Source organism: Lytechinus pictus, chromosome 1 (assembly GCF_037042905.1).
Source record: "Lytechinus pictus isolate F3 Inbred chromosome 1, Lp3.0, whole genome shotgun sequence".
NCBI classification, from domain to species: Eukaryota; Metazoa; Echinodermata; class Echinoidea; order Temnopleuroida; family Toxopneustidae; genus Lytechinus; species Lytechinus pictus.
The window spans coordinates 18,840,484-18,863,452 of record NC_087245.1 but is presented as its reverse complement, the minus strand read 5'-3'; the positions used below and the strand labels follow the sequence as shown (position 1 = coordinate 18,863,452).

Genomic DNA, 22,969 nt, shown 5'->3' with positions numbered 1-22,969 from the left:
ATTCTGGTCTAAAGATTTAGTTGAAATGTGGATAGCTGATTATGACACAAATCTTTGACAACACGGGTTTAGTTTGTCAGCTCAAATAACACTCAAATCATTCATTACTGTCTTGGAACGAGTATCCGCTATTAAAGCGTGGACAAAGAAGATGGTACATTTAAAGGAAATTGTAATGTAAACAGTGATCTCACATTTCAGCAAACCATAATTTTAGCACAAAGTTGAAACTGGGGTCTGTTTCATAAAACTTGTTATAATAACAAATCGACAATACCAGTGAAAAGATACTGAAATCCTTCAATCTCATTGGCTAATAGTAAATTAGTTACAAAAATTGTGCATTTGCTATTATAACAAGTTTTTTTATAAAATGGGAGCCTGGTCTTTGGAATACTTACAACATTATAAAGTTCCTAAAAGGTGCTTTTAAGTTTTCCCTGATGCATTGTCAAGAATAAATTCCCTGTCAGATCACAATAAAACAATATAAACTGCATCTGTATATCCCTATGTTAGGTGATATGATCCAAAGTGATTGAGAATATAATGATACTTGGCTTGGTGTACTCCAAGTTGATTGTAAACTCAAATATTTTCATGATACACAATTTAGGCAAACAAAATGTCATATTTCAATTGCTGGATTAAACTTGAATATGGCTGTAGTCCACACTAAAGATATAACTCTAATTTCAGTGTAAGAGGTTGGATAAAGAATAAATATAAACAAGATGATAAAACTTTTTGCAAATTGTAAAAGAGCGTGAGACCAGGGGAGTGTAAATAAGCACAACTAATCTTTATAGGAAGATGGAAACAGATTTATGCTGCAGTCACATTTCCCCTACGGTGGTCGTACGGTCGGTCAAAAACAGCAGTTTTATTCATTTTTATTCAAACCTCCTGTATGTAGTTGGTACAAAAAATGTGAAAGCGGCTGTTTTCGACTCGCCGTAGGGGAAATGTGACTGTTCAATTCATTTCAGGATAAAACAAACCCTTTTGAATAATTCCTGGGCAGAAATACTCATTTGGTAAGAGCCTCATAAATTTATTTTGTTGTTTTTTTGGGGGGGCTACCAGATCATACTCGGATATTTTTTATATTCTAAAAATTGTGTTCATCTACCAAATTGATACTACTGACACGAAGCCAGAATATCCTTATTTAAAACAACAAAGGAACATTCATGTGCGTAGTATTACAATTCGATGGTTAGACCAACGCAGATTTGGTAATTTATTGAAATTATTCATACTAACACTGGGGTTTTTAATTGAGGCTTGCCGTTTTAAGAGAAGGGTCCAGAACTGCTTTCACCCGTCCACTCTTTTAACAAAAATTAGCTGACTACAACCATTAGATTGGAAGTTTATTAATGTTACAAGTTACTTTTTAAAATAGTAATCACATTAATAGCAGATAATAATGACTAGGCCTAGTATGGTTCGGAAGCGTGGGGGTAAATTGTGGAAAATTTAAATGAATCAAAATATTTTTTGTAATGACTGCGTCCACATATTTGTGGAGGCTGGTTCATCCGATTCGCGTGTGAGAGTCGCGAAAAATGTTAAACAATACTTCGTTGAGTTGCATCATCAACTACGCCATCTACGATGGTCCGATGAAGTTTACACATAGAGGTGGATTTCAATTCAACTTTTTTCAATTCATTTTATTTCACTCGATAAAAATAACATAAATATATATAGGTAAATAAGAAATACATAATGGCAAGAAAGAACAAAACAAAGTAACGAAAATTATAATACAGTAAATAGTGTACAAGACAGGCTTCGGATGTGGACTGGCATGAAAGATCTGTTGGATCTTAGAAGTTCCAGCCCAGTAAAGAAAGAAAAAGAAGGGATACAAAATAGAACATACAAAGACAAAAATATACAAGGGTTAAACAAACATTAACAAAGCTAAAATTAAGTGTTTGCCTTTCTAGAAAACATGATAGAAAAAAAGGTAAAGGACTAGCGTATGTGGAGAGTCACAGAAAATCGACAGGTGAAATTCGTGAGAATAAGTTTAGAAGGGCAAACTCAAAAATTGTTATTGGATAGGAACGTTGTAAACAGAATTTCTTTGTACTGACTTTGAAAACCATTAAGAGATAAACTATTTTTAAGTGTAGGGGGAAGAGAGTTCCATAAGTTGGGACCTGAATACATTAGTTTTTGGAGTAAAAGTAGTACGGACGGGGGGCATGTGAAAATCAAATTGTCTACGAGTTTGGTGAGAATGGGTAGTAGTATTGAAACAAAAATATCTCTATGAGCTGTACCATCGTGTGACAGATAATTCAGTTAGGCGAAGGTTACTAATTTTCTATGAAGATTGTGTCCAAATAACATATGCTTCACTATCTCCTGTCAACGTGGAGTTTTTTTCCTAGTCGTTTTTTATTCCTAACTTAAGACAAGTGCTCGATGTCTAGATCGATGAGGAAAAATTAATGATGCCAATTTTGTATGCAGTCTCGAGAAAGCTGAAATTCTTTGATTTTTGCAGGGAGACGAAATTCAAATCTCCCTGGTTCCGTGCACTTTCAGTCGTTTCTAACAGGTAGACAACCATGAGGAGTTGTGGAAAAGATTCCTTCTATATAGGGAGAAGTACTAAGAGGGTTCCGCAAGGAAGTGTTTTGGGTCCAACTTCTTAATTGTCGATAACTATCTTGCAGGTGTAAATTCAGAAGTCTAATCATGCTGTTTATAGATATGCAAAGTAATGTACGTTCTGATAGCAAATATTTTTTTGAACAACTCATGGAAAATAGAGTGGTGGGCAGCGAAACGGTTGCTCCGTTTCCGCTATGTCCCTGACTTAAACATGGTAGATTTTAAGAAAAGCAGAAAAAAATATTGAAACGTAGATGTTAATCTCTTTCTTTCTCACTTCCTCTCTCCCTCCCTCCCTCACCCACCCCCTCTCTCTTTACACACACACACACACACACTTGCACAAATTTGTTTTCTCTCTCTCCACTTCAATCTCCCCTTTGTTATTCCCTCGTCATGCTCGTTCACCTATTTTCCCCCCATTTTTTTTAACTCAAACAAACTCTTGGCTTCCGCTCTTGCTGAAATCCCCTCTCAATGACTGCTTAGGGTAAAGCCTATAATCACATATGGACAAACAGACAAAATAATGCATTATTAAGCATTTGCAATTATAAGCGATAAGTCCAACATAAATAAGAATGTGAAATTCAAGTTTATTTCAGAGAAGAATATACAAACAGGTTAATTTATTATTCATTAATCAGTGCAAGTATCATAGGCGGATCCAGCTTTTGGCGAAAGGGGGGGGGGGCGCACTGCCGAGCGGCGCACATATTTTTGCACTTCACCGGCGCCATAAAAGAAAATGTTGAAAAAGGGGTAAAATCTGACCCTGTCAAATGCTCTTTTCAAAATGTAGGATTTCCGGTCATGCCATTTTGCATGACCACACGCAGATAATATTTCAGGGGGGGGGGGCAAGACTCGAAAATTTGGTGCACATCTCACATTTGCACATTTTTCATAGTTTTCATGAAATGTTAAGGAAAAAAAATTGTTTTCACAACACCAGATCGCGAATGTGCCCCCCCCCCCCTTCCCCCTTGCTGCGTACGACCATTCCCTGAAGTCCACTTAAACATATCTCATTATAACAGAAAATATACATCAATTTAAACATATAATCTTTCTAAAACATATATAGAGAGAGATTGAAAAACTTATTAAAGAAAGAAACAAGCAAAAAGTAACACAAATTATGCATGTTATGTGCGATTTCAAAATCTCGTGTATTAACCCTTTTATTGCGATGAGGTCAATACTTTTGTATATTAATAGAGAGACAAGTTTTTTTTACTATATGTATATATATATATATACACAGGGGCGTCGATCCTTTTTTTAAGATTTGGGGGGCAAAATCATGAATCAACTTTCCAAAGGCGCTCGATATCACACAAAACAAACAAACTCACACAAACACACACACACATATATGCATATATATATATATATATATATATATATATATATATATATATATATATATATATATATATATATATATATATATATATATATATATATTTATATACACATATCTCACCAACAAATTAATGCGAGCGCGAAGCGTGAGCTGAAATTTTTTAGTATACTGACCTGAAAACAGGAAAAATGTGCCTGTTTAGGACTGTTTGTAGTAACTCATGAGGAGGATATATATCTCACTACACAGATAATGCGAGTGCCGAGCTGAAATTTCTTTATATTCTGACCAGAAAACTTGATATTCTATGCATTTTTGGTACCAATGATTAAGATGGGTATCTAAGAGAAACAATAGATGCCAGTTTAATGGACGTTTGTAATAAAGAACAAGATTATATCCAGCAAAAGATTATTGCAAATCGAAGCGGGGGTTCTTTTGACGTTTAGTCCTAAAAAAGGGACATTCTATTCACCTATTTAATCATGAAAAGTATGGGGTTTTGCTACAGAAATAATGCGAGCACGAAGCGCGAGCTAAAAAAAATTATATTCCAATCTGAGAAGCGGATAATTTAAGCACGATTTTAAATAAAGAACGAGTTGTGCAGCTCAATCTCAATATACGACTGGTTGCGTAATTATACACTCCCGGTACTAGCAACGGGTTTTAGCAAAGTTTTGGGCTAAAATATCGAATCATCTTCATAAAACACTAGTAGCTGTCTTAAACTAAAGGCCATAGAGGTGGCACAGTGTGGAATGTGTAAAGAAGAAAAGTGACTGACCTTCTTTTTATTAAAGCATTGGAAAATAAGATCAAAATTAAAGGATTTGCTCTGATTATTCTTGACCGGCGCCGATTTAGAACAAGTAGTGCTGATTATTTTTACCGACGTCACGTAAGATTCAGGCAGCGGCAATTCATAATTGACTGGCGCCGATTTAGAACCAGAAGGCGCCGATTATTCTTGACTGGCGCCGATTTTTAACCAGGTGGTGCTGATTATTCTTGTCCGGCGCCGATTTAGATTTAGGTGGAGCTGATTATTCTTGATCGGCGCCGCGGTTAAGACTCAGGCAGCGCCGATTTATAACCAGATGGCGCTGATTATTCTTGACTATCCCCGATTTAGATATAGTATAGGTGGCGCTGATTATCCTTGATCGGCACCGGTTACGAACTCAGGCAGCGCCGATTTTTCTTTACCGGCGCCGATTTATAACCAGATGGCGCCGTTTATTCTTGCCCGGCCCCGATTTAGATTTAGGTGGCGCTGATTATCCTTGATCGGCGCCGGTTAAGAACTCAGGCAGCGTCGATTTTTCTGTACCGGCGCCGATTTATAACCAGATGGCGCCGATTATTTTTATCTGGTGCCGATTTAGATTTAGGTGGCGCAGATTATCCTTGATCGGCGCCAGTTAAGACTCTGGCAGTGCCGATTTTTTTCGACTGGCGCCGATTTATAACCAAATGGCGCTGATTATTCTTGTCCGGCGCCGATTTAGATTAAGATGGCGCTGATTATTCTTGATTGGCGCCAGTTATATGCAGGCAGCGCACTGCTGATTATTTTTAACCGGCGAAGTTGTTGGGAAAAGGGTAGTTAAAAGAAAAGATAAGGAAGATGATATGATTCATTGTGCTTTGCTGGGGGATAGTCTTTCCTTACTGTTGCTAATATTATATCAGTGTATAATTTTTTTAAGCGGCGCCTTTTCTTTTCTTTCCTTTATTTTTATTTTTTCAAGCAGCGCCTTTTCTTTCTTTTCCTTTTTTTTTTTTTTGAGCGGCGCCGAATATTAGGGGGGCGCGCGCCCCCTGCGCCACCCCCTGGATCCGCCACTGAGTATCAACCACAAAAGTCATTTGTGAAAACATACATGCAATTTGTTTGAAGAAAAATTTGTGTAATTTCGAGCAAGATTTAACAGGTGTCAGGATGGATTGATGGGTGAAGAAATGAAACCTTTCTATAGAGACTGAACATGTGTGAAAACCTGGACATAAATGTACATGTAGGTACTTCACTTAAGGAGGAAAATATATCTTCTATTTTCCGAAGAATATACAGATATCAGTTAAAATATCGATTTTTCAAAACACATTTAGTGCAGTGCTCAAAACAATAATTCTTGTCACTGCTATATAAAAAAATATGAAACAATCATTTTCAGTACGATGATAATCAACATCAACCAAATACAATATAAATATAATCCCTTACATACATATTTCATAAATCCACATCTTTATATGAAGAATAAAATCTACTTTTTTGTAAAATAGCTCTACGAAATGCAGCAGTCAGTAAAGGCAGCATTTAACAAAATCTGAAGTTGTTTGACATAGAAAAGTGAATAAATGAAACTCCATTTCGTATGTTATCTGCACCACTCCTTATAAAAGAAGAAAGGTCCGTTTCATTTCTTGGTTCCATATGATGTAGTATACCCCCCCCCCCCCTTCTCTCTCTCTCTCTCCCCCTTTTCACCAATACTTGATTGATTGTGTAATTCAGGAATACATTTAGATGGATTTTCCAAAATAGGAATAGATAAGAAGATGTCAATTCCGGATAGGGAAAATGTCAAGGGTAATCGATATTCTCATGTATGGAGAATGTTTTTATTTACCAAAATCTTCAGGAATAAAAATCAATAAATCAAGCAGATTTTACATGCTGCACCACTTATTGATTTTTATGAATTAATGATCGATCACTCTTGCCTTTGCCCGAGATTGAGAGTGAAATATGTCCAAATATTACTGTCAAATCTTCTCATCATGCTGCGAACACACACTGTAACCGACCAGGTTTTTCGTATTACTTATTTATTCTCTTAAAAGTTATTTTATACCAACATCTCAAGGTTTTTTCATAAATATTTTATTTTAGGCCGTTGTGACCGACACATCATGCACATAGAAATTGAATCAATCACGCTATTGATTTCGAATGAAAATTCACATTATTTATTACTCTATTCGACGGAGTAGTCTGGTGATTCTCGGATATTGGAATGAAAAATTTAATGTAATATCCTTGGAAGAAAACAGACGCTGTTGTATTTAGTACAGGTAACCTTAAAAAAATATACATTTCTCATTAGGACTAAGTGTAAACAAGGCCTGATAACCCGACGTTCAATTTACAAATCAATAAAATATCAGTGATCTTCGTAAATTGTAAATCTCATTAAATATTCTTTGATACTATAGTGCATCGTGTCCCTGATAAATATAATGATAATAATAATAATAATGTGCTCATTCATACATTTACACTTGACAAGCCAAGCACAATTGATTTCTAGGTGACACCTTACTTTCAAACTTAAAATTGGGTTGACAAATTTCCATGGGTTTTAATAATAATGCTTGTTGTACTTTGCGGTGAACGATTATTGTGGATTCTTAAATGATTTAATATAACGAACAACCAAAAGAAGCCAGACGCCAAAACAACTTGGTGTATGTCTGACAGGATATACTTTACCAATTATTATTTTATTTCATTGTAAAAAATTATGGCTTTCACCCAGTAAATAAGATCGCATTGATCGATTTATCTGATAAGTCAGAAAAAATCTAGAAACCAGCAGGATTTGACCCTCTCATGATTGCCGGTCAGCGAATGTACCACCAGGCCATCACTGGTCCATGATCATGATATGAAATAAGAACAGAGCCCTCAGTTCCCCTGATTTAAACTGACATGCATGCTTATATTAGTCCGCCATGGACAATGAAAATGAATGTTATACGCTTGCTTGGGGAAGTTTCATTATATTGCAAATACTTATGTCTTTCACCCAGTAAATATGATCGCAATGATCGATCTGTTTGATAAGTCAGAAAAAAAAAAATTTGTAAGTCAATATTCAACTCAAACGACTGTCAACGTCATATTAGTTGTATACGGAAAATTAGATGAAGACATGAGAACGAATGTACAATTTTAGCCATAACCTGACCCACAATTAATCAATAGTTAGTTACATAGACAGTTTGTTATTTGCGAAACGTCGGGTGAATAATATCACCCACATCCTACCACGGTGCAAGGTCTACGGTGGTGCGAAAAATCAAACCAAACTATGATTATTTTCCATACGGTTCAAATAAATGTCATTTATCAGAGACAGTCTAGAATTCATATGATAATCAAGTAGTGCCTTGTGTTTGACTGACTGGTCCAACTGAATTAGACGTGGCCAGTGGGCCCGAAACTCGACCCATGAAGATATTTCTGATGGCCGCCCTGAAGTGTGGGTGCTTGGTGCCGTAGATTATTGGGTTCATGCAAACGTTGAACAAAAGGAAACCTTGACCTAAAGGTGTACCATCGGGCCCAAATCGGTTGAGGACACAGATGCCGTATGGAACAACGCATAGGAGGAACCCAACGACCACGTAGAAAGTGTTCTTTGTGATACGGGTCTCGAGGTCGTTGCCTTTCTTGGCTGGTGGTTTATTGGTGGCAGCGGTGGGATTCTGCATGGAGAAGACATATAAGAAGTCTAAGAAGTAGAAGATTTAAAATATTAATAATTTACGGGCATAGTCATGTTAATCAAGACTAGAAATCTAAAAGACAAGCTGTAAATCTTGCTCCCACCTAACTATATCCTATACTTCCAGAAGTGTGATATGTTAAAGAGTGGTACCATTTGGTTTGGTAAAAGCAAATTGATTGATTGATTCCATGCAAATATGGGTCATACATTTTATAAGCAAGAATTTTTTAAAGGAACTCGACACTCTGAGATGCTCCGATGTCAGAAACTTCTCACATTCCTGTGGTAAAAGCAAATGTTAGAGATTTAGGGACCGAAGGAGTATTTCGTACTTCTACCACCATCTAAGATTCATCCTAGTGCACAAGTAAGACAACTCCAAATCGGCAGGATACTAATGATTATACCTTTGTTTTATTTTCATGAGCTGCTTTGGATTGGCTACCTCCGCCTGCGTTGTTCTCACTAACACCTTCGCTACTGTTAGTGCCTTCTTTGCTTTGCTTCTCGGTTGATCCTTGGTCTTGAACAGTTGAACTTACGGTAGCTACCACATTGTTCTGCTGCTGCTGCTTCTGATGCCCCGAAGACCACGCATTCTGCTTCCGCACGTGCAGTCGGACATGAACATAGATGCGGAGGTATACGCATAACACGGTGAACAACGGGATGCATGTTAAGAAGGTACCAGCTATGTAGGTGTGGAGGAGATTCTCCGTTCCGTCTGGCCGGTCTTCGATGTCACTGCAGAGATGAGGACCGTCATCATAGCCGAGTTCCGTGGCACCAATGGCATAAGGTACTATGATGACGGTGAAAGGAATTAACCACGTGACCAAGAGAATAATGGCAGTGTTAGCACGGCTGTATATCTGATGAGAAAATGGGATTAGATTGCAATAATCATGCAAGTCCACTATATATACATTCCAAACAAAACTTCTGGGTTTTTTTTATATCATTCCATCCAGGCAAATGATGGCTGTGAGAATGAAGGTTGTGCAGTGAATCTTTTTGTGCAGGAGGGTGAGAGGATTTTCTCTTATTATCCACACGTTTCTTCAAAAGAGCATACAGAGAGAATGTGATGATTAACAACGTATCTATTGAAGGATAATTATTCGAAGGAACCTTTAATAATACATTACCTTTCTGTAAGTTTCACTTGAAGTTGTGATGAGGATCATTCGGTTGAATCCGATAGCAACCAAATGCCACACACTGCTACCGCTACAGGTGAATCGGAGAATAGCCACCAATATACAGCTCTCATCCGATAGTGGCCATCCTTGAGGCGATACCAACCCGACAATCAGCCACGGAATGGTTAAACTCAAAAGGATATCGCTGCAGGCAAGGCTTGTGAGATACACGTTGGTAATTGTCCGCAGCTTTGGATACAAGACGACAGCAAGAACGACAAGGGAGTTTCCGAAGAATCCCAAGACTGCAATTGTGCCCATGAATCCCGCCAGACCCTTCCTCGGACCTAGGTTGTCCTCCTCCTCCTCATCTTCCGGCATGAAAGAAGTGTTTGATAGATCAATCATGGTAGACTAGACTCGTCTGAAGTAAACAATCTGTGAAGTATTCAAAGTGAGGAAGCATATTCACCATCTAAAATACATGATTGGCACGTAAACACTGGCGTACCTAAGGGGGGCAGGGGGGCAGACTGCCCCCCCCCCCCTGACGAGTCACAAGCAAAAAAAAAAGAAAAGAAAAGGGAAAGAAAAGAGGAAAAAGGGGGGAAGGGGAAAAAGAAGAAAGAGTTTAAGAGAAATGGAAAACAAAAACTGGACTGCAGACTGTCGGGAAAAAAATGATAAACTGTCGGGCACACGGGGCTGTTCCAACTGATTCGGTTTTTTACTTCCAACATCTTTGTCGGTAAATGTTAATTAAACTGTACACTTTTATCGGTAAATTGTGATTTTTACGCAATGCGACTTTTAGAGCTCTCTTTACCGATAGTAAGTTTATCACTTGAAAAACCTAGTTTTTCGCCGATAAACTAAGTTTATCACTTGAAAAACCTAGTTTTTCGCCGATAAACTAAGTTCATCACTTGAAAAACTCAGTTTATCTAGAAAAACTAAGTTTTTCAATTGAAAAACTAAGTTTTTCAATGAAAAACTAGGTTTTCAAGTGAAAAGCAGAGTTTCTTGACAAACTAAGTTTTTCGACTGATAAACTGAGTTTTTCTAGATAAACTGAGTTTTTCAAGTGATAAACTTAGTTTATCGGCGAAAACTAGGTTTTTCAAGTGATAAACTTAGTTTTTCAATTCTGATAAACTAAGTTTTTCGAATCTGATAAACTGAGTTTTTCGAAGAACGCCATTTGTCCCATAGAAGCGATAAACTAGGTTTTTCAAGTGATAAACTGAGTTTTTCGAAGAACGCCATTTGTCCCATAAAGGAGATAAACTAGGTTTTTCAAGTGATAAACTCGGTTTTTCAATTTCGATAAACTAGGTTTTTCGATTTCGATAAACTAGGTTTTTCGAAATTGAAAAACTTAGTTTATCAAATAACTCTGTTTATCAAATGAAAAACTCAGTTTATCGCTTGAAAATCTAAGTTTATCAAGAAAAACTAAGTTTATCACTCGAAAAACCTAGTTTTTCATTGAAAAACTTTTTTGTTGATAAACTCAGTTTTTCGCCGATAAACTTGGGTTTTTCAATTGAAAAACTAAGTTTATCAAAAAATACCTATTTATCAAATGAAAAACTTAGTTTTTCGGCGATAAACTTAGTTTTTCATGATAAACTTAGTTTTTCAAGTGATAAACTTAGTTTATCGGCGAAAAACTAAGTTTTTCGATTGAAAAACTAAGTTTTTCGATTGATAAACTAGGTTTTTCGGCAATAAACTGAGTTTATCGCTTTTATGGGACAAATGACTTGCCATAGTATGACGGACTGGGCTGACCAGGGACAGGAAAAATATAGAGAACAACTTTTAGATAATATAATTATAACAATAAAAATATTCGCTAGCGCTACGCGCTTGCATCAATTTTTTAGTTGGATACCTAAGATAAATGTCTAGTTTTCAGGTTGAAATATCAAAAATGTTCAGCTCGCATTTTGCGCTCGCGTCAATTAATTAGTTAGAAACCAATTTGTTCACAGTTACAAAAAGTGCTTTTAATATCCAGTTCTTAGGCCGGAATTTCAAATATTTCAGCTGGCGATTCGTGCTCGCATATAACTGTTTAGGTATATCCATCCTGTTCATAGTTAAATGAAGTGCTTAGAATTTCCGGTTTTCAGGTCGGAATATAAAAAAAAATATCAAAAATATATCATTAGAAACCAATTTGTTCACGGTTTCCGAAATTGCTTAGAATATCAAGTTCTTAGGTTGGAATATAAAAAATTTCAGCTCGAGCTTCGCACTCGCATAAAATTCCATCTTGTTCATAATTAAATGAAGTGCTTAGAATGAAAGTTTTCAGGTCGAAATATCAAAAATTTTCAGCTCGCGCTTCGCGCTCACACCAATTGATTGTTTTTAACTACCATCTTGTTCAAAGTTAAAAAAAAAAAAGGTGCTTAGAATGTCCAGTTTTCAGGGGGAATATCTAAAATTTTCAGCTCGCTCTTCGCGCTCGCATCAATTTATTTTTCAGTTAGAAACCAATTTGTTCATGGTTACTAAAAGTGCTTAGAATATCCAGTTCTTAAGTCGGAATATCAAAAGTTTTAGATCGTGCTTCGCGCCCGCACGACTGTTTAGATACCCATCCTGTAAAACTGCTTAGAATGTCTAGGGTCCAGTAAGGAATATCAAAGTTTTAGCTCGCGCTTCGCGCTCGCATCAATTATTAATGAAGATACCTATACTTTTCATAATTAAGTGCACAAAATGTATCGTTTTAGGACTAGATTTTCAGAAAGAATTCAGCTCGCGCTCGCAATTATTAATTTTATATTATTTTAGTGTAAATTGTTAGGCACGTTTCAGTGAAAGTGAAGTCTTTTTGGTGGTGGGGCTTGTCAAAATTTTTGTAAACAATAATGTCCCCCTTGAAAATCCAGGATCTGCCCCTGAGTTAGTTATAGATGAGTTTTGGTCGTAGTCGGTACTGATATCTGTCGATAATCAAGGTCCTCCACCCCCCACCCCCCCCCCCCACTGGAAAAGGCCTAGCTATACCCCTGCTTACACATTCCTCTGGTTATTACCGCCGCCCCTTTCTCTCCTATGTACCCGATCCCTTCATCCGCCTATCTATCTTTTTCCAATTTCAATTCCCTCAACCTTTTGACATTCCTGCCAGTGAGTGAGTGATTTTCCCAATATCTAGTGATTATCATGTTACTGTCGCATATATTTTCACGTTCATATTTAATTTTTATGAGTGAATGGATGCATTTATTTTTGTTTTTAACTGTGTATATGGAAATAAACCAAATGCAAATCAATACATGAATACAACTGATTTCAATGTCAAATATACCTCTTTTGTAACGTCTCCAAATGAGCAGAATTGGGAACATAATGTAACACCTTCAAAGAGGAATAAAAAAAGTATTTTAATATAAACATTGCAATTACCACTTGATTAGAAATATGTTGATCACGATCCAATACATTTCATTTCTGGAATGATATACCAAAAAAGAATTAATTTCGACAATAAAGTGCAAACGCTCGATAGCAAATATCAGTAGTAGCAAGATCCCAACTGTTTCATTGGGCAGCCCCTGGGTAACCTTTCCCACCTTCAGGACTGCGAGGTGCCCAAATATCCTCGTGTATTGGTAATTTTATGACCGAATGTATAATTTCTGCACGTTTCACATCATGTAAAAAGGCTAATAATAATTTAAAAGAATGTTCGCTCGCAAATTAAAAACTAAAGTTGATATTCGGGCAATGATTATCAGCCCCCTTGAAAAAAATTGTGCCTATACGTCCATGCCTACTACCCCCCCCCCCCCCACCGTGCTCATCGTCCTTGTCACTTGCTGAAGGGCATGGGTCGGAAATGCCCCCCCCCCCCCTGGGTCCGCCACTAATTTACTCCACCCTGGATCAAACATGTCAAATGACACCAGTATCAAAGTTTTGAAATAAGAGATGAGAGATTTTTGCTACTTCGTTTTCGTTAAGAGTAAATTGGAAGTCGACACCAAGTTTCGGTTGTAAAAAAATACATAATTGTTCCTTTAATTAGAGAAATATGTCTCATAAGGAAGTATTGTATTAATCACTGCTACAGTTGATTTCCATATTTGCCCTCACTCTCTTTCCCCCACACTGGTGTATACGGATGGGGGAGGATGTCACCCTCGAAAATGGGTGAAATATGATATGTTTTATACTGTGTCAAAATCGTTCACAAAATGGGAATTTCATTTTTGAAAAGGCAAAACTTTCACTGCATCGCGACCTTTTCGATATTTTCCCCATGACGCCGCCGCTCTCTGCATTCAAACCAACACTCCCGCCCATACTCACAAAGTCATGCATACAGATATTTATTACATTTATTTTGTGTATTTTGAAGGATAGCATCGTTGTGATTAATTCCTGTCTAACGGAATGCCTTTAATTAAACACTATACAACAATGCGTTGCAAGAAATGTACGGGAGGTAAGTCTTTCATTAATAGAGACAATAAGAGCCTTTACATGAATAAAATGACTTAATTGAATTCGTTCCTATTTCCTAATCATGTGAATGTAGAACATTACATCAGACCGATTTCAAAATGGATGGATTCTGAGTATGCCTAGCAACGGATTATGGCATTTACCCCAAATGAAATTATGATTCAATGAAATTCAGATTGCTCAATGTGGACAAACGGTGTAGTTGGCATGTGTCCAGGGAAAGGGGGGGGGGGGCACAGGGGGAAAATGGCACATTTTTTCGAAAGGGGCACTATCTTAAAACAAAGAAAACAAATGACTTATTTAAGGTGGTGAAATGAGCCCAAATTACACGTTCGTGAGGGTTTTTTTTCTTGCGTAAGCGGTGCACGTTTTCAGTGCTTCAAAAAGTGGGGGGCACCGTGCGCCCAGCCCCCAGGATCGCCGCCCATGCATGTGTCATTAGCACTTTCATGCCCACATTCTGACTGCATGTACATCTTTGGGATACGAAAAAATTTACACTGAAAAATACATTATTACTTTTTTTATTATTAAAGTATGGAAATTATCTCCATACGCGTAATTTTTATATCATGAAAGACATTCACAGAGAGGACGTTGAGAAGTCTCCACACTGCAAAAACTTCGGTGTTGATTTAACACCAGCCCGGAATCTATATATGTCCACACCAGAGCAGTATTGAAACAGAACCACTTTGGAATTAAACCGATTCTGTTTTGATACTAATTGGTGTTGTATAAACACCTATCTGGTGTTAGACCAAAACCAAACTGGTGTTGTTTCACACCTCTCTGGTGTGGACATATATAGATTCCAGGCTGGTGTTAAATCAACACCGGAGTTTTTGCAGTGCAATCATTTAAATATATATATATGTATATATATATATATATAAATATATAAATTCAGAACACAGCGCGATTAGAAACGCCCGTATTAAGCGCCCTATAAATGTTTTGTATTATTATATATATATATAGGCATGTATGTATCATACTGATTGCTAGTTTGTTTCACGCAATCGGTTTTCATTTTTAATGATCTATCTTGACCTATCAATTTGAAATCTATAATCAAAATAGTTTTTTTTTAACATTTTACCTTTGTCAAAATAATAAAATAAACATTTTTCAAAAATTAATAATTAAAAAAAATAATTAGAATGCCAGGTTCTCTGTGATCACTCTCACTTGTCATTCATGTGTAGACCTATGAATATATATCTACAATGAATACATCCTTTTAATCAACGATATTGAATCATATTGAAATGGCTTGGCCTTTAATCACTTTCCATTCCAGTGATGGTGAATCTGGGATATTGTTGACATGAAACGTGAAAAGGGGGAAAAAGGATGAGATATATTGAATATCACTTCCGGATCATGGGCGAGTGGGAACCATGCCTCCATTACAAACATCATGAATACAATATGAAATAGAAGCGTATTGATGAAGGGGGTGAGAAGCAAAAGGGAGCTAGAGGACGAGACACACCCCCCCCCCCCCCGTATCTGTTTGTGTTTTTTTTTTAATGCAGAGATTAAGCCTCTTTCATAGTCCTCCAACCATGCCTACATACCCATGATTCGGAATTGATATTCAATCTGAGTCTGATTTTGATGACCTATATAATCAGTGGTTTGAAACTCGTACACCGCACATACTTTTATTCCCTGCGCATTCACGTTTTCGGATGGTGACGTTAAAGGTTGGACTCTCATCTCAATAATCATATCTGATTTATACACGTCTGTGAAAACACAACACACTCGCACCCCACCCACACGCACGTACACTCTGTGCCGCCACCACCAACCATATCGGTCGGATATATAGGATTAAAATAAGGGATAGGAAAGGGCTTATTGCCCCCCCCCCCCCACTATTCGATAAATACACCACTGATTTTACTGTTACCGGGGATACCAGCATTACCAGATCGATATCCATTATTAATGACAAATCCTCATCTTGCATTACATACGGACGATGACGTTCATATCACTGGTAGCTACTGGCAAATGGCTACTCTCATTAACTGGGATTTTGAAAAATAAAAGAAAGAAGCGATAAAGGGTTTTATTTCATGATTCTCTATTTTCCCCCCGTCAACATGATCGATATTTCAAAAAGTTGAACGGGTTTGAATATACCAATGTTAGGTGTAGGCAATGACATCGATGCTCTGATTTTAGTGAAAAATGTTTTCCTGATACAATGACCTTCTTTTTACTGTATTACCTATGGTCGATGGAGTTACTGGATGAAATTCCATTCCTGTTTTTGTATAATTCGAATTCCTATTTATTTCATTTCCAACAAAAAATAAAATGACATAGAAAAATTAGTGTATCAAGGGGTATGACATTGACATATACACTGCAATGAATATTGGGTAACATCTTTACCACCACGAGGGTAATTATGTGTCCAACCAATTTGGGGCAGTATTTTGCCCAATGCGGGAAGCATATCGTCAAAATAAAGTTAAAAAATAAGCAGCAATTACTTCAGAATGGGAAAATTTTTCATCACACTGGATGAATAGAAATGCCCCAAAGAGATGCTCAATGTTGGTTGGACACATAATTACCCTCATTTACCCAATATTTTTTCAGAATGTATATATAATAATTTTTCTTGATCATCTTAATGTTACTTCGCTCAGATAATTTCAATTTTTTCATAGACGTCAGTCAATTCTGACAAAAAATATGGTATGATATTAGCTTTAAATATTATTTTTTTTAATCCACGTGACCCTTTAATACCCCTTTCATATTGCGCTTTTCACCGGCGAAGTTCGCCAGCGAAGGGGAAAGTGTCCAGTATGAAAGGTACACAGGAGAACTTGTGACTATTCAGGGGGTGTGTGTATGCGTGTTCTGGGGATGTAGTGTGCTATGTGTTTGGTAGTCGTATCGTACCAAATAACAACAGTCCAGGAGGTGGACTACTTTCATACTGGCCTTTTCACCGGCAAAGTTCTCCACCTCTAGAGGTGGAGAAGTTTGCCGGCGAACTTCACCGGTGAAGTTCTCATCTGTACCTTTCATACTGGACACTTTCCCCTTCGCTGGCGAACTTCGCCGGTGTAGTTCGCCGGTGAGAAGCGCAATATGAAAGGGGCACACAAAATTATTGCATTTTCTTTTTAGAACAGAAACAGAAACATAATATGATAAATTATTGTTAACTAATATATATATATATATATATATATATATAGTATATATATGTATACCAATCGCTCTGATCATGTTTTATAATACATGTGTGAAGAGTAGAATCAAGAATGAAGTAGAGTATACACTATTATGTTGCGAAGCTTTGTGATATGGGCTCCGTACGTAACACAAAGATTAGCGATTAATCGTACGATTGATTTGTACATTGTAATAAATGCAATCAATCGTAGAAAAATATTCTCCGAAGATTGCTTAGCTTTATGATACGGGCCCCTGGCCTTCTTCAGTTTTTATTTGCTAAACAAAACAAATAAAGCAAATCATAAAATTAGCAGCAGAACCAACGTAATGGTAAATAATAGCAAATTAAAGCAAAACCAAAACAAATATGAGAAATCATATGATAATTATACGGAATAACTATAGCTATAACATGGTGCTTTTGGGCAGTCAAAACATTTTTATTACTGTAGAAGAAATAATCTGCCAAATCAAATCGATTGTCGCCCATTTTCCACAAAAAATTATACCTGTGACCCCATAACACACTTGAACAGCAGTAATGTTATATTTTGCGGTTATGGTGCATTCTGGCAGCGAGAGCCTCCTTTTCTTCTTGAGGAAAAATAATCTGCGAAAATCAAATAGATCAATATTTTCTTTGCCCCATCCCCCACAATCATGATATCCTGTATCCATCCCTTCCAAGTGAGCTTGAATATTTCCTGGAATTCACAGCAGATCAAAATGAAGCCAAATTACAAACAGAAACCCTGTATTCTCATACATTTTACAAGGTAAATGCAATCACAGATCACCATTCCTTGTTTAGCAAAGCCAAGAGCCGGTGAATCCAAAAATGGTAAAATTAAGAAATTAATATCCCCATGTATTATATATATATATATATAAATATTGTGATGCCAAATTTAAGTGTACCAAACGCTCTTTATGTAACATAATGAGATGAAGGTCAACTCAAAAGACGACGCAGAAAGCTTTAGCTGTCGTGTAGAAGCGGCCTAAAAATACAAGGGACTACAACATCCAAGTATGGCTTGATGCACATCAATGAATTATTATCAAGTTGAATATATTCCATAATCTCATTAGACTGATGATAGATTCATGCATCTGTCTAATGAGATTATGGAATATATTCAACTTGTTAATAATTCATTGATGTGCATTAATTTGTGATTATAAGCCAAAGTTGGATGTTGTAACCCCTTTTATTTTTCAGACCGCTTGTGACGAAGTCTTAATAAAAACGAAAGCTAAAGCTAAGAATGGTTTCCTGCGTCATCTTTTGAGTTGACCCTCATTTCATTATATATTTATATTAATATATATTAATATACATATATATATATATATATATATATATATAAACTCCTCCAAAAAGTTTGGAAATCTTACTTTGGTCAATAATCCCTCCTCGGTTTTACTAAATATCAATGTGATATTAATATCAATGAATAGATCATTTAATTTTCTTGAAAATGATACCCTACATGATATGATTATGGTTCACATGGAGGTGCAGTGCCTTCAAATGTGGGGCAAGGTCAAAATTCAAAAGTTGCAAAAAGACACAATATTAAGAGTCACTGTTCTTTTTTCCGTGGTGATGAGTGAGTTTCTCAGCGGTTTCTTTTATTGTTTTCATGCACCTTAACATCAACATTAACATGGAATCAAACACACCTCTGCACAAGCAAACACATAACAAACAAACAAACAAACCATCACTACATAAACCACAACAAAACATAAAAAATGAAGAAGCAGGGGCTTGATTTGAATGGATTTTCTTCTCTATTCAGACAAAAGAATCATGTTCTGTATTGACCCTCCATAACTATTTCTGCTCGTTTTGCAGCTTTTCAATTCAGACCTCATCCATCACTTTTGAATCCTTTTCTTTTCGTGATGGCATGATCATAACAAGCATGTTATCATTTTAAAGAGAATTAAATGATCTTTTGAATGATATCAAATATGCAATGTGTAAAATTGGGAGTTGGGAAAAATTAATGGCCAAACTCAGATTTCCAAACTTTTTTTTGCTCGTTTGCAGCTTTTAAATTCAGACATCATCCAACACTTTTGAATCCTGCTATTTTCGTGATGGCATGATCATAACAATCATGGTATCATTTCAAAGAGAATTAAATGATCTTTTAAATGATGTCAAATATGCATTGTGTAAAATTGGGAGTTGGGAGAAATTAATGGCCAAACTCAGATTTCCAAACTTTTTTGAGGTCTTTTACTGGCCTTACTTACACTAACTTCTCTTTGTGTCTGCCTACTCCTTTTCTTTCACCCCCTTCACTAAGCTGATTGGTCTTCTCTACTCACTAATGCCCCTTTTGTCTCCTTGTTTCTAGCGTTGCTGTAGCTTTTTTGTGGTCTATATTATGGTTGTTCCACTTTATATGTTTGCCATTTTGCCTCCGACAAAGATTTTGCTAGGATCGAAAGCTTAGGCCCCTTTTTGACTTTCTAATATTGTAAAGAAATGAATGAAGAGAACAATATTTAAAATAAAAGAGTTGCCAAAGATGTTGTACATGTATAACTTCACACATATATATTATTGCTCTGCCCCGGCATTGAGCACTTTTGGAAACCTCAACCAATCCCATACCAAGTGGATGTATATATATATACAGTGCGTATCAAAACAAGTTTACACTTTGAAAACGCCCTGGGAATTAAAAAATATACAACATGAGGGTAATTTTTTCACGTATAATCTTGGGTTTGGGTCTCATCTATCCAATGAAAGTAAAAGTATTGACAGAATGTTACACTTGAGTGAGCACTGTCCATTTTGTAAAGCTCTCAGAAATCTGCGCAGAAATGCTCGTTTTCACGCTGTGTCAAGGGGAAAGGGCGATATCAAACTTACACTGCGAAACATTTCTCATACATTTTCCTTGCTTTTTTAGTCAATTGAAATAAAACGGATACATTCAAGCATTTTGTAACAATTTTGCCACCCAAATTGAAATTTCAACACTTAGTAAGCACAACCTTTACCTCTTTTGTGCCAGCTGGATCTGAGGACATAACTGAATCTGAACAAAAGTTTATATCTGACATCTCCAGCATTTTTTCACTAAGTTTTATCATTTAAAGTGGGTTAACATTTCATTTTTCATTTAATACTTGTTTCTCCACACTTTTCCCAAGCTTGACAATGATTAACAAAATGAAAATCAAGCCTAAGCCATTTCATGTATATCGCAGCTCAGTGTAAAGCAAATATCGTCACGATGGCCTCGGTGTGTGGGGAAGTGGGTGGGGTGCAATGCACTCTTCGAAGTGTTTTGGGCAAGAAAACAAGTTTAAAAAGTAAAAGATATCTTCAAGTCAATTTTACTAGCTAAAATCCAAGTGTTCTTCATGATTAAGGTCTACTTTTATTCGCATAACTATTTCAAAGTTCTGCGCAAATCATTTTTCACCAACTTTTCAAAAGCCAGTGGTACTCGCTCAAGTGAAAATATTTTTCGACAGTTATATCGTCATTTGCTTAAATGGATCTGTACCAATCTTAAAATACGGAAAAATCTTCAGGATATTACAAATATATGATTTTACAGGATTTTTTCTAAGTGTAAACTTTTTTTTTGATACGCACTGTATATATAGAATTGAACTATGATTCTTGTAATTGCCTTATTTTTTTTCTTGTGAGACTAGCAATGAAATCTTCATTAATGACTGCAATTAACAGTAAGCCCAATAGAGTGGGGATTAACGTCTTGTACAGTTTATTTATATCCGGAAAAAACAAATGGAGCCCCATGTAAAGGTTGGTAATTAATCATACGTCCAGAACTCATCGAGATTTAAATGCACTTTAGTTGTTTACACAGTTTTAGCGTCCTCCTATTATATGGAATTCAAATAAACCATCCTGCAACCTGCATGAATTTTTCACACAAGGAAGTTTGTTTTTTTCCAATCACAACGCAGAACGCTTTCTGAAACATAGATACATAGTACATAAACATGTATTGTCAAACTCTCTTCATGACAATTTCGACAAAGACCTCTCAGCTTTTCAGTGTGAGTTGACTTGCATTCTCAATGTATTTGATGTGTTTTAAGATTCGCTCTGTCTGGCGGTGCAAAAAAAAAATCACCATATACTGTTATCCAAACATTTGAAATTGACTAAAATTACCTTAAAATGCGGAACCGTCAGATATTTCTATCACAAGGGAAAATTAAAATATTGATTGCATCAGTAGGATAAACTCTATACACAGAACACAAAAGGCGAAAAGGGTGGAAAAGGTCCGAGGGGTGACAAAAGGTCAGAGGGGTGACAGCGTTTTCCATCCTTGGTAAAAAAATTATGTGTCCCTGTCACTCCCCGGCCCCTTTTAAGGGTGATTTACCCCTTTCCACACTTTCTTTTTTAGAGTGTACTTCCACTCTAAAAAAGATTGAGTAAAATTTTACTCAATTTTGGGTAGAAAGTGAACAAGCATGCTTGCTGTGTAATTTTCCCCCATTTTGGGCAAAAAGCAAGTTTAAAGGGTAAATTTAAACGCAACATTGCGTAATATTTACAAAGTATTTGGTACCATTTTACCCAGCAAGCATACATGTTCCCATTTTACCCAGTATTGGGTAAACCTTTTTTAGAGTTTGACATTCTATTGTGACTTATTGGCCCATATTCTGAACTTGAATTTAAATTAAACCCTGGTTTAAAGTTGTGGTTTAACTATGGAGAGCGAATAGAGGCACAAATCACTAACAGTACACATCCAATTTATTAACTCATATGACATCCAAATTGTCAGGGAATGATAACTGAAGTATTTTTCATCATTATGAAAGCAAAAGAAAACAAAATAGTAAACATAAGAAATATACAATGTAAACAGAATGTTAGAATTTTTGGCTCCCAAAACTTTAGCACAGACTTAGACCATGGTCAAAGTTAAACCTGACTTCAGAATACGGGCCATAGGGCTGCCTATCGAAATGAACCCCGGGGTGAATTAGACAAAGATGACTTCATATCTAATGCTGATACAAGTGCAGTATTTCATCTTTCATCCACCCTCAAATTTGAAAAAAAAACTTTATAAGCCATATCATATTGGTCCCGGGGACTGAAAAGGTGTACAAATATTTTCAAAGAGGGCTACCTAAGGTTTTGTTGTGTTTTTTTTTCTTCCGATTACCTTAATGGGAAAACTATTCCTCAAACAAAATTACAATCCCCTCCATTTTTACATCGACGGAACAATGCGATATTTCTTTTTTATTGAAATAGGGGACAGTGCGACTGGCAAATGGGCATGTATGACGTGATAGACGCATTCTAAAACAGAAATAATGGAATATGATAATTATTCAACATTAAATAGTGAATTATATAAAGGACTACATATCATGGTAATTCTACAATAACAACTGAGTACTTACCCTATCCCAATATGTGGTGAGTTACTCTGATCATCTCAAAATAGGATCGAATATGAACGAATTCTAACACTCTACCAACATCATCTTGACTACATTGCCCATTGAAATCAACTTCATGAATGACAAACATCGATCGGGAAGTGATAGTAATATCAGAC

At 36.4% G+C, this 22,969-nt stretch overlaps 1 protein-coding gene across 1 annotated transcript; it reads right to left on the bottom strand.

Annotated features, from left to right (window-relative positions):
* Nucleotides 1-5,793: 5,793 nt before the first annotated feature.
* LOC129266021 (beta-3 adrenergic receptor-like) lies at nucleotides 5,794-19,859 on the bottom strand. The gene is made up of 4 exons (XM_054903937.2): nucleotides 19,641-19,859; nucleotides 9,675-10,106; nucleotides 8,934-9,398; nucleotides 5,794-8,503 (listed from the first exon to the last, which is right to left on the bottom strand). The coding sequence occupies exons 2-4, from the start codon at nucleotides 10,074-10,076 to the stop codon at nucleotides 8,174-8,176; spliced, it is 1,197 nt and encodes a 398-aa protein (XP_054759912.1). The 5' UTR covers nucleotides 10,077-10,106; nucleotides 19,641-19,859; the 3' UTR covers nucleotides 5,794-8,173.
* Between the last annotated feature and the right edge of the window lie 3,110 nt (nucleotides 19,860-22,969).